At 35.9% G+C, this 18,710-nt stretch overlaps 1 protein-coding gene across 3 annotated transcripts in view; it reads left to right on the forward strand.

Moving 5' to 3' along the window:
- RAF1 (Raf-1 proto-oncogene, serine/threonine kinase) overlaps positions 1-18,710 on the forward strand; it is a 45,632-nt gene that overhangs the window by 15,457 nt on the left and 11,465 nt on the right. For 2 of the 3 annotated variants that reach the window (XM_049827012.1, XM_049827013.1), the window contains 9 exons: positions 3,994-4,209; positions 5,205-5,317; positions 6,373-6,475; positions 7,855-8,012; positions 8,960-9,058; positions 10,516-10,669; positions 14,137-14,164; positions 14,256-14,383; positions 15,442-15,559. In XM_049827012.1, the coding sequence (XP_049682969.1) occupies positions 4,003-4,209; positions 5,205-5,317; positions 6,373-6,475; positions 7,855-8,012; positions 8,960-9,058; positions 10,516-10,669; positions 14,137-14,164; positions 14,256-14,383; positions 15,442-15,559 (1,108 nt within the window). In that variant the 5' untranslated portion in view covers positions 3,994-4,002. The remainder of the gene's footprint in view (positions 1-3,993; positions 4,210-5,204; positions 5,318-6,372; positions 6,476-7,854; positions 8,013-8,959; positions 9,059-10,515; positions 10,670-14,136; positions 14,165-14,255; positions 14,384-15,441; positions 15,560-18,710) is intronic. The other variant, XM_049827014.1, reaches the window with a different exon arrangement.

Here is an 18,710-nt window from a genome sequence, read left to right on the forward strand (position 1 = left end):
TATTTCAGCATGGCATAAACGTAAATCTAATATCTGGTAATGATTATGTTTCAGAAACATGCTTATAACTCATTTAAAGGAAGAAAAGCTAGTTTTTCTGGAATAGACAAACTAAGAATTATGTATTTATGAAGGCATCATTGTAAAATCTTCCCTCCTTTATTTTAAATTAAATTTCTCTTTAGAACATATCAGACATCTTTTCACTGGAGTGAATTGGTGGGGATCTTGGGAGAGTTAGAGAAAACAAATTTAGTTTCAGTAAAAATGGCTTTCATCAGATACTGGTTGGAGCAAAAGACCCAAAATGAATGAAAAAAATCAATACTAGGGCACAGGCTACAGGACACTGAAAGGTAAGCTATGCTATACGCATGTCTTACCTGTTAAGGTAGCCAGAAGGTGGACTCACTAACCTGTGTCCTGTGAAACAGTATGTCTGTTGTCTTCTGCTGTTGTGCTTAGTTCTGTGTTCCATGTACTACCTAGAAATCGTGTGTTTAAGTGCAATATTAAGTTGTGTGATTATATATGTATTTGTTTTTTTAGTTTTTTTTGTCAGTTCAAAGCTGGTCAAGTAGTTGCAATGCTAATTCTCTTGCTTCATACCTATGTATGCAGTGAGCTGTTTGAGTTAAAAGTGGATGGTTTTGTATATATTCATATAATTTTTTAAGATAGCTTTCTTTACACTAGAGGGCAGGGGAAAGTGTAATTCCTTTGTAAATTACTTCTTAAGAAGCAGCTTTTATGACTGTCTGTATTCTTCCATGATAGTAATTTGGAAAAGGAACAGTGACTAGGTTTGAGAAGTGAACATGTCCAGTGGCTGCCCATGCTGTATCAGAATTGAAGTGTTCTTGACTAGACTCTACTTGGTCTGATCGAAGAGGTATTTCTGAGGACCTGGAGTCTCCTGTCATCCCACATGAGGGTTGCCTCTGAATAGTTGCAAAAGTCAGCAGCAGGACAATTGATTACTGCTGTTTCTTCAACAAGCTCCACTGTACCACCTGCATGCCCTTGTACCATCAATGCCAAGAGCAGGTTTAGCAACTTCTCATCACGGATTTCCTGTCTCTCCCCAGGAAACTGCAAATATCTTTCAAACTTCCCTTTCTTCTCTGTTAGTCTTCCATGCCTAGGCCACTCACAGGTTTTTGTCTGCTCCAGGCCAGATCAGAGCCAAGTTCTCATCTTCTCCCTTCAGTGGTGGCTCCTTCTTGTAGTGTGTGAGTAGAACCCATAGCCTTCAGTTTAAGCAGGAAGGAGAGCCAAGGATGGCATGGTTTAAATTTGCCTGCTGAGATGAGGAGGTACTTTCATTTTCTAGAAGAAGAGCTCTCAACATCTGTGAACAAACCCAAGCTGCCAGGGTCACAGTCATCATCAGCTGCAGCCAAAAAGATGGCAAAAATGCACTGATGAAGCATGGTGGCAAGAGAGATCAGGGCATTGCTGGAAGAGGGGATTACACCAAACATACACAGTCCTCAGAATATCCAGCATTTATTGAGGCAAAGATCCTAGGAAAGAAAAGGATGGAAACGCATAGTCAAAGATACAACTGACATTTGTATTGTACAGAAGGCTGATAGGAGTTGCTGTCTTTCTGTTTTTCTGACAGTGTGTACAACAACCTCAAAATGTGTTTGTGATCTTCTCTAGTAGGCTGTTCTACAGTATACAGTAGGCCTTCCATATTCAGATGAGAGAACACTGTTAGGTGAGGGAAGTACCTTTTTTGGTATGAAACTTAGCTTTTGTCAAGGTGCAAGTTTGAATTTTTTGTCATTTCCTGTTTTCTCTTGAATTTTTCAAGAAATGTTGGCTGCTTGTCAAAATACTAAATATAAAGGCTGTAATGTTAACGGTGTTGTCAACTTATGTCAGCAGTGGCAACAAGGAGGTTTTGGTGGTTGCCTCTGTCTTCCTTCTCTCAGCTTAGCAGAGAAATCCAGTTGAGCTCCTCTTCTTGTTTTGTCTCATGTTTTACCTAGAAGAGTGAAATAAATTAGGGTTCCTTAGTGGGTAAGTTAAGAGGAGAAAAGAGAACAAGCTGTCTGAGTTTCATCTTACCCCTCTTATCTAACAGTTTATCTCCACTCTGTTTTTACTGTTACTGTCTAACTAGTTACTTTTTTGGCTGTCCATATGCATAATACTGTTGTTGCAACTGTATGTAACTTTTTTCACCTTTCTGATTCCTGTCAGTAGGGCAATGCATATGAATTGTGAGATTGTTGTGCTTGTAGTTGCTTGTGCATGATGAACTTGGTTGTATTCCTAAATTTTAACTCCCCTCTTTCCTCCTTTTTTCAGAATGTCTCTGTGTCTTCCCATTCCTTGTTCCCTTTTTACATCAAATGTAAGATTGTTGTAATTTATGTGCCATAGATTAAAAAAAATTAAAAATTCCAAGTATCTAAATCCTATTAGATTTTGATTGGGTATTGAGTTTTAAATCTTAATGACATTTAAATATTTTGAACCTTTGAAAAACTGGACCTGCACAACTGATGGCACTGATGCAGGAATGACGATTGGCAGGAGGGAAGGAGAGGCTATGTATACTGTCATTGTATATGTTGTCAGTGAAAGAAATGTACATGAACTGACCGAAAGATCCCTTTATAGCAGAGAGTGTAAGAGGCCTAGAGTTCTTTTGCTGCTGTTCGCATATAAACCAACCCTTTTAAGTTTTGTTTTTGTTTCCTTTCTAGCTCCTAGTCAGATCTGGATTTAGGTCTGTAGCAATGTTAAGTACTTCTAAATTTAGCTAAGGCTTTCTGGAGTTGTGCTGTGAGTGAAAACACTCTGAAATTCAAAGTTTATCATTCTGGGCATCCCAAAATGGACACTTAACACTAGTGTAGATCTTTTTTTCCCACAAATTCCATCACTTTAGCTCTTCAACTGTAACAAATACCATTTCCTTTTCTCTGACGTAAGCATGTGAATGTTTGGTATAAATGGGGTCCTTTTTTTTTTTTTTTTTTTTTTTTTTTTATGGGTGCTACACAAAAGGGCATAAGGAAATGAATTGGAGGGTTCAAATAATTTGCAACAGAGGAGGTACAGGACCGCACATGAAATGAGACTTTACTAGATACTGATAGGTGGTCAGTGAAGGAGCATTTGGTATTCTGTACTGAATTAAGTTAGTGATTTCAGTGGAACAAAGTAGGTCTTTCAGTGTAAGTCTTTCCTGTACCATAAGGGGACAGAATTAGGATTGCTAGGAAGACCTTTATTTTGGCATTTCCTGACTGATTTTGCTTTTTGACTTTGCAGCTTTAGTACGACTTTTTTTACCTTTCTTAGAGGTGATCATGAATATAGGTGGTATGCACAACCACTGAAGATTAATTTGGAAACAGTCTACTGTTTCCAATATAGTACATTCTTCCAATACAAGAATACAACTTTTTATTCTAACAGTATTAAACTTGCTACCCTTTAAAAAAAAAAAACAAAAAAAACCAACAAACCCAACAACCAAACCAAAGCCCCCAAATCACTGATAAAAATGGAATTTCTTCAATGAATGCTTTGTATTATAATTCCTGATGGGCCTCTTTTTCATAACAGTACAGTCTGCTAATGTTTGCATGCTGTATCTGGCTTACAGGACTATTCTTTTGGCCTGCAGCTAGCATCTAGCCACCTTTCTGAAGGCCTGTCAGGCACTGATTATCTAAATTAACATGATGGTAAACTGCTCCTGTGACACCAGAGATGCAGTAAGAGGAATTATGGTTATATTACTGACGATCTGTTTATGTGCAGAAAGTCAAATGCTTTCAAGACTCAGGCTAGTTTTGCAGATGTGGGTGAACTGTACCATGTTGATCATGTCACAAGGGAGAAGGCAATGCAGTTTTCAGATGCTTTCAATAGAGGCTGTGAGGTCTGCTGTCTCAGGAAGAGAGCATACCACTTTACGGTGAAGGATGTTGTGATATTCCCTGACTCTCAATTTTTGTTTCTTAGACCGCATCAATGGAGCACATTCAGGGAGCGTGGAAGACTATCAGTAATGGTTTTGGACTCAAGGATTCTGTCTTTGATGGCCCAAACTGTATTTCACCTACTATTGTTCAGCAGTTTGGTTATCAACGCCGAGCATCTGATGATGGCAAAATATCAGATACTTCCAAAACTAGTAATACTATTCGTGTTTTCTTGCCCAACAAGCAACGCACGGTGGTAAGTCTACATTACCTTAATGAAAGAAAGGTCATACTGTTGCCATTGCTAACGCTATGACTGTATCTGGTAAGAGAAATGCTAAGCTTCACAAAAGGTCTTACTGTGATTAAGTGTGTTATCAGTTTGTTAATTCTAGAGGACATATTTTGAAAGCAGTGTATCTGTATTTTCAGAACCTGTATTTCGCTACCTCAGTGCTGTATTTTTCCAATGTACATGAGCAAGATACTTTGCTTACATGTTGAACATTAAAAGACAGTAGGTGGCTGACCTAAACAATGATGCCTGTATAAAGTACGTGAAACATGAATTAAAACACGAAGTAAAACATGTAGTCATTTCTGTCACCATTTTCTTCACTTGGATGCCCACAGTGAAGTACGGTAGTTAAAGCTGAAGTGAAACTCCTTGAGAGAATGCTTCTACTAGATTTCTTGGAGCTGAGTGTACTAATAATAGTCTTATGCAAAGTTCCCTGGAATCTAAATTAAGCCTTTTTCTATACTTAAGGTACCTCCATTTACCTGCATTTCTATTACTTTTACAGGCTGTCTACTTGTATGAGTGCTGTATAAAATCCTGCTTCCTAGAAACTTAGTAATTGTAAGAAATTGAAAAGTTTATAAAATGACTTCAAAAATTTCTTTGCATATGTACACTATAGTTATGTATACGGCAGAAGATGTACCTGCCTCTGATACGTTGGCTTAATGTGTGGTGAGTTAAATTGGAAGGCACAGCAGTCTCTTGTTATATCATACAAATAATTTTTATTTATCTATGTATGAACTTGAAAAGTGAACAGCTGTGCAGTTTTACTGGAACTTTTAAAGAAAAAGAGAAAAATATGACCACCACTCCCCCCCCCCCCCCCCAAAAAAAACCCAAACCAAAACAAAAACAAAACAACCAAAACACCAACCAAAACAAACCCAACCCAAAAACGCTTAAACAAATTCTGCAATCACTGACTACATTTGTTTTGGTCACAGGTAAATGTGCGAAATGGGATGACCTTACATGACTGTCTTATGAAGGCACTTAAAGTAAGAGGTCTGCAGCCAGAATGCTGTGCAGTTTTTCGACTTCTTGCTGAACCAAAAGGGTAAGAGTCTGGAATGTTATATGTGAAACTTTCAACTAGAGAATGTAAAAATCTTCTTTTTAGAATAGCAGCAATAATAATTTCTTCCTCTCTTGCTAGTTTCTTTTAAAAGCACAATTTGTTTGTGAACACTTCCATGTTGCTTTCTTTACCCTCCTCTAGGGCAACTCCTTCAGCTTCCTGGGTATGAAAAAATTGATTTTTGTTTTAAAGCTAAATATTAAAAATGCTCAAAATTGAGGGGTGTACTCAAGTGCTTGTAGCATCTTACAGAGGCTTTTGTCGTACTCTAGATGAAATGATGTGATATGCCTTCATATTTGAGGTGCATTTCTCCTTTGCATTTGTAGTTGGTAAACTTCAGTGCTAGTGATTCTTAGCCAAATTAAATGAACGTTTCCTCTGTATGCTCAGTTTTAAGGCTCTAAATTCCTCTACAACTTTTCAATGTTTGGATTTAAATCTCACTTCAGATATTCCTTATTTTTTGTAGGACCGGGGATGCTGCTATTAAATACCAAATGATTCTTTTACAAGCTGAGGGAGTGAAGGTATCTCATGGAGTTAATACATTTAACTTCACACCTCGTAAGGCTTGGGCTTAATGCTCCTTTAAGCCTCCATCATGAGGCAGTCATTTGTGGGTTTACATCTCTATGTAACTGAGTCCATTCTGGGGTCACCAGTAACTTTAGTGCTGAAGCACGTAATATGGCTTTCATGTCGCTAAGTCTCCCATTCATAATTTCTTATGTTTTGTTTATAAGGGTATTTCTGTGACTCCATTACAGCTTCTAGGTGTCTTATTTCAAATAATCTATATATCTAAATGACTTACATGTTAAAAAATAAACAGAAAAAGAGGTGAATTGCTTTGTTTTCAAAGTTGCTTCTAATTTTTTAAGTGAAAGACACTGCAGTATAGCTATACTAAGAGGCTTTTTTGTATTTGTTTTCAGTTTGCTCAAGAAAACTCACAAAGCATAGATCATTGATTAGGCCAGACTTCTTACCTCCTAATTAATTTTGTTGTCCCCATTTTCTCTTTCTTTCAGAAAAAAAGTGCGTTTGGATTGGAATACAGATGCTGCCTCCTTGATTGGAGAGGAACTGCAAGTGGACTTCCTTGATCATGTTCCACTCACTACACACAATTTTGTAAGCTTTTCCTCTTCTGTATTCTGATGTAAATTGTATCACTTCAACCACATGTTCAGTCAAATAATGTTTTGGGCATTAGGTACCTTTTGGCTTTCTGAACACAGTGGGGAGGTTTTGAAGTGATTTTTTTATAAATATATATATATTTCTGTAACTGTCATGTTAAGATATCATGTCTTTAAAGTCCAGAACTGGGAGATAACTTTTATTTTCAGTCTCTAGCTCATCAGCTGGATAAGTTCAGCAGCTTCATTGGACTGTTGGTAACTGTACTGAATGTACAGGGGTGCTGTTAATTCTGCAAGGTCATGACATTTTTTTTGTGAACTAATGCTGCCTTGTAATTTGACAGAATGTTTTTTGGGAGGATGAAGGATTTTAGATTTGTAGTTCCTTTTCAAAAATGGATTATTTGCTCAGTATAGAGCAAATAAATAGAGCTTTTTTTTTTTTTTTTTTTTTAACCAAACTGATAATGCCTAATTCTAACAATTTCACTGTACATTATTTTGTTCTCCCTGGGAAGGAACTCTATTCCTATATTGTACCCTTTTTGTTGTTTTGTCCCAGAAATATGTTGCGCCAAGTGGCAAAACTAAAGGATTATCATTTATCTCCATTAGAAAGGTTAGAATTGATTTACAAAAACTGAAAGTAGCTTTGCTTCTACTTTACATTTTTAGAAAACTACAAATAAAATCATCTGCAGTTGATCACCAGGAAACTAGTATTTTTCTCCAGATCTGGAAGAAGCTCAAACTTCAAGTCTTCCTCCACAGTATGCTCTGGAGGAAGAAACCCTTTGGTTCTTTTAAATCTTTCTTTGTATTTCAGAAGCTTTAAAAAAAGTTAGGTGCCATTTAAAAAAATAGAATTTCCTTAAACTATTTTATTTACTAAGGAACTTATTTCTTATACAAGGAATATTGCTTAGTTGTAAACACACAACAAGCATTTTGACTAATAAAAAAACCAAGGTGGTTCTTACGATCTGATCCTCCTTCACCTCCTTGGTTATACTAAAAACAAACCAAAACCCCAATTCTTGGTCCACCGAACTGTCACCTTACTGAGCACAAAATAGTGATTTTGAATGTGACAGAATGCTTTTCCTTTTCTTTCTTTCTTTCTTTAAAAAAAAAAATAATTAAAAAATCAGGTAAACAAAGCTCTAAATGTTTGTAAGCTTTCCAGGTTTCCAACCAAACTGGAAATATATGCAAGAATACTCAAGTGTGGTTTTAAGTTCAGTAGCACTTTGGGGGCACTGATAACATTTTAACATGGTATTTATTTATGTCGAGCTCTGAAGATGTTCACCTCAGCTAATGAAGAGAAGCTAGTAGCTTGGATTAATCATATAATGTGTTTTCTAGGCTCGGAAGACATTTCTAAAGCTTGCTTTCTGTGACATCTGCCAGAAGTTCCTGCTAAATGGGTTTCGTTGTCAGACATGTGGTTATAAATTCCATGAGCACTGCAGCACTAAAGTTCCAACCATGTGTGTCGACTGGAGCAATATCAGGCAACTCTTGTAAGGACTGTTCCTTTTTAATAGCAACAGTAATTCTCCGTGACAGACAAGCATCAGGTTTTTTGTTGTTTTTTTTTTTAATATCTTATAGTAGAGATGAATTTGGATTGTTGGGAAGTGTAGTCACTTTCATCAATATACAGAACTTGTGTATTGATTTCATAAAACAGCCAGCAATGATTGTCTATTCCCAGGTGAAGAAGGCCATTTACATTAGGTGCATTTTGTTCTTGCTGTAGATTTTAATATTCTGGGAAAAGTAAACAAAGATCTTGAATGACGAGACAGTTGCTAGAATGTCCTCTATTTCAACAGAGCAATAGTAATTCCTCTCACATAACACTTCTGTTAGAAGAAAAAAAAGGTCATGATTCAGTTGGTTTTTAGCTGCTGGAAGCATGAGTGTTCAGAACTATCACAACTTTTGACACCCTGTTCAAAATGCATGGAATGGTGAGAAAACTGCTGAAGGATAATACTTCAGAATATTGATTAGAAAAAGTTGAAAATCATTATGTTAGAAGTAGTCCTTTTATGCAGAAGTGTTAAAACCCAGAACTGAGTTTATGTGTCTTACTTAGTGATTATTTTTTTTTTTATAGTGAAACTCGGTCATATAGTTATGCATTTTCTTACACTGATTAATCAATAGCGTGTAGGATGACGTAAAAAATTTGGTGTCGAATACCCTTTCAGGAAAATCTGAAGTCTGTTGTAAAAAGATTTGTATCGTAAGTTTAGAAAGAACACATGGAAATTTTCTTTGGGAGTCTGAAGACAGTGTTTAGTCATACCATACACAGAGGAAAATTATGTAAAGATAGGAATGTGTTCATGAAGTTAATTATGCTGGAAAGAAACAGCCCTTTAAATTTTCAGCTTTAAAGAGCATTGTACAGGAGGTAGTGTAGCAGTTGAAATTGTAATTGTTTTTGTTGATATTTCAGATTGTTCCCAAATTCAAATATCAGTGACAGTGGTGTCCCTGCACTACCTCCCTTGACAATGAGACGGATGCGGGAGTCTGTCTCCCGGATACCTGTTAGGTAAGCTAGTATTTCCTGTCATTTCTGTTTTGGGAAATACAGTTGTTTAAAAAACAAAAAAAACCAAAACACCCCCAACACCTCAAAAATAGAACAATCTTATAGAAGGTTGGGATAAATGTGCAAGAAGGCAACACCACTTCATCATAGATTATATCTAGTGTCCTTTCTTGTTCTTAGATTAAAGCAAAACATTGATTTGGGTTTTTATATTTTTAATTCTTAGTCTTAAGATTTTAAGGGAGGGTATTAAAGGTTTTCTGGAGACCTTTGTTTTCCTGCATAAGAGAATTCAAGGCTCCCTTTGGTATTTTTGTGAATTAAGTTTTTTTTTATCTGAACAGGTAGTATACATGTAAGGGTTTGTGACTTGTTTTGCATGACTTGCATATATAAACTAAAATAAGGTTCTAATATTATGATGACAGGTAAGAGTTTAAAGAGAGAACAGTGGAAACTGCAAATACTCTCCTCTTAAAGAAAACTCTGAGATCTAAAGAGAACATTTCTGTAGTTTTAAATGCTAGAATAAAAATTGCCATCCTTTCAAAGGGGCCTGTCTTCTGATCCTAATTTGTGCCTGTATTCTTTTCCTTGAAATTCTAGAGGCTGAAGAGGGCAGGACATCTTTTCTTTTTTGTACATCCCTTTGAAAAATCTTGGCCTATTCAGGAATGAGGCACAGAGCACGTAGCTGACTTGCAAATGGTTCTATGTATTTTTTAATTTAACTGCACCAGGGGTTGATCTTATATTGTCTTTGCTGTCTTATTTTCTTTCCAGTGTTGTTGAACAGGGACTCATTAACTTGATAGCTTTTTAAGCTTTTTGTGAATGCTGGCTGATTTCAGTTAAGATACTTATGTGATTTGGGATAAATAAGGTTTGAGTGACCTTAGCTATGATTTATCACTTTTTGTTGAACTGGATTTCAGTGTTGGCCTCCTTTTAACTGGTATTGGGTTTCATGACTTCCTTGCTGGCTGTTCTGTGCAAACCATTGAACAGTCTTGCAAACCTTTACAAATTCAAGGCTTAGCAGTAAAAATAGCTCTTAAGCTATGCATTTAACAGGCTTGAAATGAGCAGTTTGTTTAAATTTCACAGACCTGAATTAATCAAGCAGAGCCAGTATTTTGTCAGTATATTAAATGTGATTTGATGGGGATTGAGGTGAAGTGTGGCAAAATTTATAATGGCAGAAACAGACTTGTGTTAAACACACTAGATAAGTATGTGAGCTGACAAGATCTTCAAGTTTTTTAATTTATTTCCTAAGTTAAACTGGGAATGATTCAGCTGACCAAATAGTTTAGTTAGTGTGTAAATCCCAGTTTTTGTTCTGTTTGGAATTCTGTGTATATTGCTTTTGCACAGGTTACATTGAACATTATTTTTCAATTGCAAGAGGGGAAAAAATAACCACAATTTTCCCTTTCTCTCTCTTTCCTTCTCAGTTCCCAGCACAGGTATTCTACACCTCATGCCTTCACATTCAACACGTCAAATCCTTCCTCTGAGGGGTCTCTTTCCCAAAGACAGCGATCTACATCCACACCAAATGTCCATATGGTTAGCACTACAATGCCTGTAGACAGCCGGATAATTGAGGTAATATTGGTAGGGAGGGAATAGCATAAAGTTAAACTAAAATTGTGACTGGTCATCTAATAGTCACTGGTTGGTTTTTCTTCTTTGCTTTCTCTTATTTGTTTACTGTTTGCCTTAGTTGGCCAAGTGATGGAGAATATAGGTGACACATTTGCATAGAAAGTTAATAGTTCATTCTTGCAGTCTTTATCAACATTCCTGAAGTTCTAGGTAGATTTTTGGTGTCTGTAAAGAGCTTAATAGTCAAGTTTCACAGATCTGAAAAGAAAATAAGCTCAGTTTTGCTGAAGAAATATTTATTGGTCCTGTCTAAAAAACGTTCTTTTGATCTTAAAAATCTGGATTTGTTGGGGAGGCTGGTGTTTATTTTAAATCAGACTACAGGTACTGTAAGTCTGGATGTAGTTCTCGGAGTTGGAATACTCAAGTCAAAACTTACTGGCAATATGTTTTGTGTTATACCTGTATGGAATTAACAGTGATCCTGGGCTTGTGTGCTAAAGCCATCTGTACCTGGGAATATTTCTGCTGTTACTTGCTTACAAGCACCTTTTTTTTTTTTTTTTTTTTTTTTTTTTGTTCTTCCCTACCTTAGACTGGCAGTAGTGAGAGGCAATTCTTTGAAGTCAGGCCTAAAGTGGTTCTTTTGTTTTGTTTTCTTTTGTGATAACCTTAACAAAATAAGGGAGTGGTGTGCAGGAAAGGCTTGCAGAAAGTGCTGAATAGCAGGACTTGAGAGAGCACTGTTTGTTGTTTTTTCGTTCTGGAATAGTTTGAAAATTATTTAGGCCAAGCAAAAGTCTTTGACTGCTGAGTTTACTTGCGTCTTCAGCTGGTAGTTTATAGGCTTCAGTGAAATGTGAAGACTCTCTGAAATGTGCTAGAGAAGTCCTCTGGACCTGGACCTTTGGAACTGAAGAAAAGTGCACTGCAGCCCCATGAAGATTTTTTTGTGTCAGTTGGGTTTTATGGGGGAAGGTACCCTCCCTTTCTCTTAGTTTTTTTTAGGCTTACAGCCTTTTTTTACTGCTTCAGAAGCCTGGCTGACCATCTTTTATGGCACAAAAAATAATGAAGCACTCAAGAAAGAGAATATGAATTATTGAACTTTGTAGTGTGAGTCTTTGAGAATGTTGCTTTCTTTATCCTCTATGCATAGCAGTAAAGACAGAAATGCTTTCTATTCTGGCTCTTCATAACACCATAGGGACTGAATAAAAATAGCAGTCATGTCTTAAAGGCAAGAGCTGCATTTCCAAAAGGCTTTAGAAAAAAAAAATACCACCACAAAAAAAAAGTAGTAGAGACTAGTATGACATGAGAAAGACCACCTTAATAAAGTGGTTTACCAAAGGACGGATACTAGTGAACTTTTGGGTTTGAACAGGAGTACGTACTTAAAAGTTTTACTGCACTTAATTATCATATATCAAAGAAATTAGGTTACTTTTTCTTTCATTTACCCTAACATTTGATTATTAGAAATTTCTTTTTTATACTTCCTCTGTTCTTTTCTTTTATCTCTTACTGTGTTGGCCTAGAATAACAGCCTGAATGCTTCTCCCAGTTCCTGGTGCAGACGATTTTGTTTGAGGGGAAGAGTAGGTATTTTCTTGGTGCCTTTTGTTTTCTTGTGATTAACAGGATTGCTATAACTTGTAAGCCATGGTGGTGTCCACATGAAATGTTTAATCTGGAGTTGATTGACGAAAATCTTTACAGCATGTTTATACTTAAATATTGAGGATGCTAATTGGAAGCGGCAAATTGATAAAGAGCTTAATTTTTAGATTAGCTGGATGAATCCATACTACTATGAAATTTGGTGCGAATTTGAATAGGCTTGGATTAGAGATGCATTTGGTCACAGAGGTTTTAAAGAAAAACCTTCTCAAACACATCTATTGTGTGGCTTTTTTCCTCTGGAAACTATTTTGTTGAATGTAACTATACAAACCCCTTAGATTAAGAACATGAAGTACGATTTTTATTTCACATCAAAGTAAAGGTGACAGACTATAGTGTATGGTATTATTTATGTTGTAAGAACAGCCCTAAAGAACCCTGGTTTTGGTTCATTTGCTGTAGGATTCATAAACAAAAAAAGAAAATATTCACATCAGGATTGAAGTTAAAAAATACTTTTTCTCAAATAAGAATTACATATACATAAGTATTACATATACATAAGTATGAGAACAATTTTAAATCTTGTAGTTATCCTTTGCCAGCTTATTTGAAAGCAGTTACATTCTCAGGCTGACGTACAAAAAACATCACTTGTTATTGATTCAGGTTCTTATAGATTTTTATTGTCCTCAAAATGGACAAAAGTAGTAACTTGCAAGAGTTCTTCGCTGGCAGTTTATGCAGATTTTAATCCACTCGGGTGTAGAGTAGAGGTACTCTGCAAGAATCCTGTATATAGTCAAGCCTGGGAGAATGCAACTAACTGGCTAAAATTATGTATTTCATAAAAGAATCTTTACTAAGTATAATCTGAGTTAATTTAAAAACTGTACGGTGGAATGTAGGCTTGTTCTGTCCTCCTATGAAATCTTACATTTATTATTCTACTAATTAGTTAGAAAGTTTGAATTGACTTCTATTAATTTTGACAGTATTAACATTTCTGTAGTGCATGTTCTTGCTTTGTACTTATACAGTACCTGGATATTTTACCTTTCCTGTATGTACTTTGGGATAATACATAGCAGGTGAGAAAAGTTGTAAAGTCATGTTTGTCAGAGCTTAGTTTATCTTGTGCATGGCTGTAGAATTGTGTTGTAAAGTGCCTGTGGCATGAGGTGAGAGTTGTCGCACTGTACCACCTAGTGAACTGTGTAAGAATATGCTTTTGAAATATCATCAAACTTTAATCTGTGGGGAAATGTTTTGAAAATTACATGTTTTTGTATTAGGGTGCTAGATGTAGCCTTTTTCCTTTTTTGTGTTGAAATAGTGTGTACAGGTATTTCAAAATGTATATTGACTTGGAATATTTTAGGCGCTTTTAAAAGTTTTCCTACTTGTAACCCAAAACCTTTTTGAGAACTTGTCCCCTAGACATACAGGACCATCACCAGAGCTATGTTCAGATCTGAAATACAAGCATGTACAAAAATCCAGTGGTGGGAATGCAGACAGTATTTCTGGTGTTTTTTCTTGTCCTGTGTCTCTTTTTTTTTTTTTCCCCCCCTCTTCCCTTTCTTTTTTTGGTAGTAATACCTTTTAATATGCTGTGAATATTTTTAATGTTTTGTAAGAATTCACACATTGCATGGTTTTTTGCATATAAGATTCCTGTAACTAGAAAATAACCAAGCTGTCATCTTTTGGAGAGTGTTGGTCAATACCATATCGCACTTGACCAAAACAGTTAGGAATGATTTCAGCACTATTTCTGCTTGTTCCTTTGTAGCCTTTCATATATTTATTAACTTCATTATCTATCTCTTCTGTTTTAGGATGCAATTCGAAGCCATAGTGAATCAGGTATGGTTTCAAAAATTAAAATAATTTATATTATTATTTTGTGTTAATTTTCTGGTTCATAAATTGATTTTTCTCTGTTTTTATATTTAAGCCTCACCCTCTGCTCTGTCTGGAAGTCCTAACAATATGAGTCCAACTGGCTGGTCTCAGCCCAAAACCCCAGTCCCAGCCCAAAGAGAGCGAGCCCCTGGATCTAATACACAAGAAAAAAACAAAATTGTAAGCATTGTAATACTTGATTATTTTTTAATATGTTAAACTAGGCTGGGAGTAGTGGTGTGTTGGGATAAATTTCTGTATTTTAAAGGCAAGAAAAATGATCGTAATCTTGAATTGCTCTGCAGTGTGTGTATATAATGGCGATATAATTTTAACTAACTTGGGAAAGATGGCACTAGTGCCTTGCATTATCAATACCCAGAACAAAGTGGTCTTGATTGAAAATTCATTTCAGACAGTATTGTGAAATTATTTTTCAGTACAGATTCAAGGATTACCTTTCTAAATCTTTAGGGGCTGCATCTTTTTTAATATGTTTAAAGTTAGCCTTATTATCACTATTTGAACTGTATAGCCATAGCTTCCATAGAAAGGGGGTATTGATAATGCCACTATTTTCATAGTAAAGTTACTCAAAACACCTCAGGGGAAAAATAGATTTAACAAAATGCAAGTTTTGCCTCAAAGGCTTGATGTAAACTTGGGTGGGGGAGAGGAGAAAGAAAAGTTAGAATAATAATGAATAATATCTCGAATTTTTTGAAGGCTTATAGGGTATAAAAATGAAAGTACAGTTGCTTAGTGGCACACACAGTTGTTAATTGCTTAGACGTTTGAGAATTCTGCTTTCGTCTTTTTCGTCTATTCCTTTTAAATATGTAAATGAGTTCCTGAATTTTAGTATTGCAATTTTGAAAAAGTCAGTAATTTTTGTAAATATTTCAGATGTCTTTAAATAGTTGATTGTAAAATATTTGTTCCTCTTAAGATCTAAGATCAGGGTTTAAGTTTCTAGTGCAGAACTTAATGATAGCTTCTTAAACAGTTCGAGCCATCCAAGATTATGTTTTGTCTTTTTTGGGGGGGATGGGGTGGGAGTGTAAACAAACCCACCACCCCTCACAAATTGAGACAAAGAACAAAAGTCCAAACTGCAGGACAAAACCCTTGAGGTTTCAGTGCATCTTAAACTTTATGAAGGAATTTATTTCATTTTTGGTGTGTATATATATTTGATGAAATACTTGGACTAAAAGCCATGTCAATTTTTGTTCCAGAGGCCTCGTGGACAGAGAGATTCCAGTTATTACTGGGAAATAGAAGCAAGTGAAGTCATGCTTTCTACCAGAATAGGGTCAGGTTCTTTTGGAACGGTTTACAAAGGCAAATGGCATGGTAAGTTCTTGACAAGTGTTACAATCTTCTCAAAATGTTGATATGGTAGGACAGCAATCCAGAAAAAGGTAAAATTGTTTTAATGGTGCTGTGTGCTTATCTACCACCAAAGGTAGTAGGTGAGAAATACTTATTTCCTAATATTAGCAGTGGGGAGATTGAGCAAAGAACAGACATCAAAATCTGAATCTCACAACTGCCGAACAGACATCAAAATGTGAATCTCACAGCTGCCATCTACATGTTCACTATATTGGAGCCAACATTGTTTTCTTTATTACCATGTTCTACAACAGCTTGTTTTCTGAAAAGATTTCCCTTTCCATTAGCAGGGTTGAATTAGCAGAATTGGCTGGGAAATTTCACAGCCTGATGTTAAATTATGTTTACCTTTTCTTTTTAATACCTCTCTGGTTTAATTAGCAAACTTATATTCAAGGTGGCAGGGAAAGGAAATAAGGCTAAATTGTCTTTACTGTGGAGTTTTTCTAAGGAAAAAAATGGTTGATGTGAGAGTTTATGATATAAAGTTAGCTGGAATACTTCGAAAAAAGGCACACTGCAGAACTACAGAATTAGTTTCCACATTCAGGGCTTGTGATTTAAAAAGAAACACACACAAACCCCTCCAGGCCCAACTTAAATAGCATTGTTGTCATAAAATAAGCTGACAAAAAAAATCTGGAAACTTATCTTCCACCCTCTATTTTTAAAGAATAAATACTTGTGTGTCAGCCCAAATATTGTCAGCATCAATGGAAGGAATATTCTTATGCTAAAAGTAATATTAATGAACAGTTAATTTGATTTTCATTATATAAGTGAAATGGAACAGAGAAATCAAGAGAAAAAATAGGTTAAGTAAGATTTTACTAAACAAAGTAATAAATGAGAATTTCTTGTTAATCTTTATTTTAATAAAACATTAGCAACTCTTCACGTATTGAGAACTTCGGTATGTTAAACAGGAAATGCATGGAGCTACATATTTAGAAAGAACTCTGTTGTGTGCACAGGATGGCTGTATAGCTGTCTCCTAACTTGGTATCAATAAGATTCAGTTCCTCATTTGTGGTTAACTGTTTATAGTTTTCTTGATTTCTCAGGAAAATTGAAGTTAAATTACTAATTTTTTTTTTCTCTTTGTAACCATCATTTGTGGTGTAGTCTTAAAAGATTTAAAGTTTTATATTTATTGCAAGTCTTTTCCTGTTTGGAATTGAAGAAACTGGGAGTTCACTGTGCAAACTACTGAAACTGCAGACTTTTTTGTAGTAACCTATTCTAACAGTACAAATGCAGCAATAAAAATGTTTTGGTGAAGCTAAATGAAATTAATTGAAGTGGGAAGATTGCTGCAAACTTAAGTAAAAATTCTAGATTAAGTTAGAGGTGTTGGGTTTCCTAACATGCCCAACTGTGAAAGGCTGTTTGCAATGAACCTTTGGAGAGTACCTGTGGAAGATCGTGTACAACTATATGCAAAAGGTATTAGGTTTCCAATAAGCTTCCCTGATTTAGTCTTCCAAAATAAAAATGAAGTGTCAAGGAGAGTCTTGCTCTGAGGAGCGTGTGTCTCATTGAACAGGTATCTTGCACTTCCATATTTTTCCAGATTGTTCTGATGGTTAAGTACTAATTTTCGTATTTGCACCGCTTCTGTTACAGACCCCATTTGGATCCTGTAGTGTCCTGTAGCATGCTTCTAAATTTAAAAGGCGGAAAGAGAACCAAGGCAGTTTAAATGGGTTGGAAGACTACCTATCATAAACACTCACATTTCCCCTTTGACCCTGGTAATCAGTTCTAGGGTTTTGGTGGTTGGGGGGTGGCGGAAGCTGATTTGTCTTCAGATTGCTGCTAAACAAAACAAGTGCTATTGTGTATTTGTTTCTGTAGAGAAAACTGCTTGGGAAATGCCATCAAGCCTAAAAAAAGTGTGGCACCTTACACCACAGTGTAAGGTTAAAAACATCTCCATCTGTGGAGCAAGTATCATAATGGAGAATATATTGAAAAGTAATATGAAAACGTTTGGCCTGTAATCAGTGGATGCTGCATCCTTGCCTTGTCTGGGCGTAGCTCATACCAATATACTTCAAGTACTGGTAGACCATCTGTTGGTCTTACACTGTACGTCAAGAGAAGTTGCAGTAGGAACTGGCTACTTCAAAGCCTTTGATTTTGATAGTCACATGAAAGTGTAGTCTTTCTATCAGTTATATTCTCCTGTTCTGGTCTGTAAGCAGAGAGATCTGTAAGTTCTAAAACATTATGCATACTGCACATGCGCGATGGTTCTCTTTTATGTAGATGCTAGAGGATGAAATGGGAAGTATATAGCATTTACTGAAGTTAAAGGAAGAAGATATAAATGTATAATAATGAGTTCGGTATTTGTGCATCTTTGACTTCAAATTATTCAGCAAGTTAAGCAACTGGTAACTACAGTGGAAGATACTGCAGTTCACTCAGGGTACTCTGAAACTTTCAAGTACCAGTTTGCATATCCTTCTCATACTTTGTTGGCAACGTTTTTTAATTGAGCGGTTAGTATTCCTAATGTATTCAGTTATCGTTATGTTCTAGAGATATGCTAATATATTTTTTTACATGTATCTTTGAAAAGAGACCATGTTAAGAAGAAAACAACTAGTGATTGTGGTAGCAGGGAAATCTGTCACTGTAGGGATTTTTTTAATGTAGGTGATGATGCTGTAATGCTAAGTGGCAGCAGCCTTTGAACTATGAGATACGCCTGTGTTGGAGTATAGCACCTCTTAAATCTTTTTACTGCATGTGGACCAAGATTGAGGTTTTGTTTTCCTAAGCTGCTTTCATCTTCCTGTGTCAAGGAAAGTTTATCCCCCTCTTGAATTCTAAAATGCTGTCCATCCATAGTTAAAATGAATGTGGTGCTTGCTTCTTTCACTGAGGAATTGGTGGGTCTTGCTGTTAGTGCTTTTACTTTTGTTAGAACAGTCGGCTTCATTCCACTATTACCTTTTTTGAATCAGTTCCATTCTGCTGTTGTCTGTATGTACACTGTGTACAGGTTTTTACAACTTCATTCTTTGGAAACAGTCTCTAAACAGATAGCACTGGATCATCATATATTCCCCTCTGTATTATTCTTTAAAAGATACTGAAA

This window comes from Accipiter gentilis, chromosome 23, assembly GCF_929443795.1.
Source record: "Accipiter gentilis chromosome 23, bAccGen1.1, whole genome shotgun sequence".
In the NCBI taxonomy this organism is placed as follows: domain Eukaryota; kingdom Metazoa; phylum Chordata; class Aves; order Accipitriformes; family Accipitridae; genus Astur; species Astur gentilis.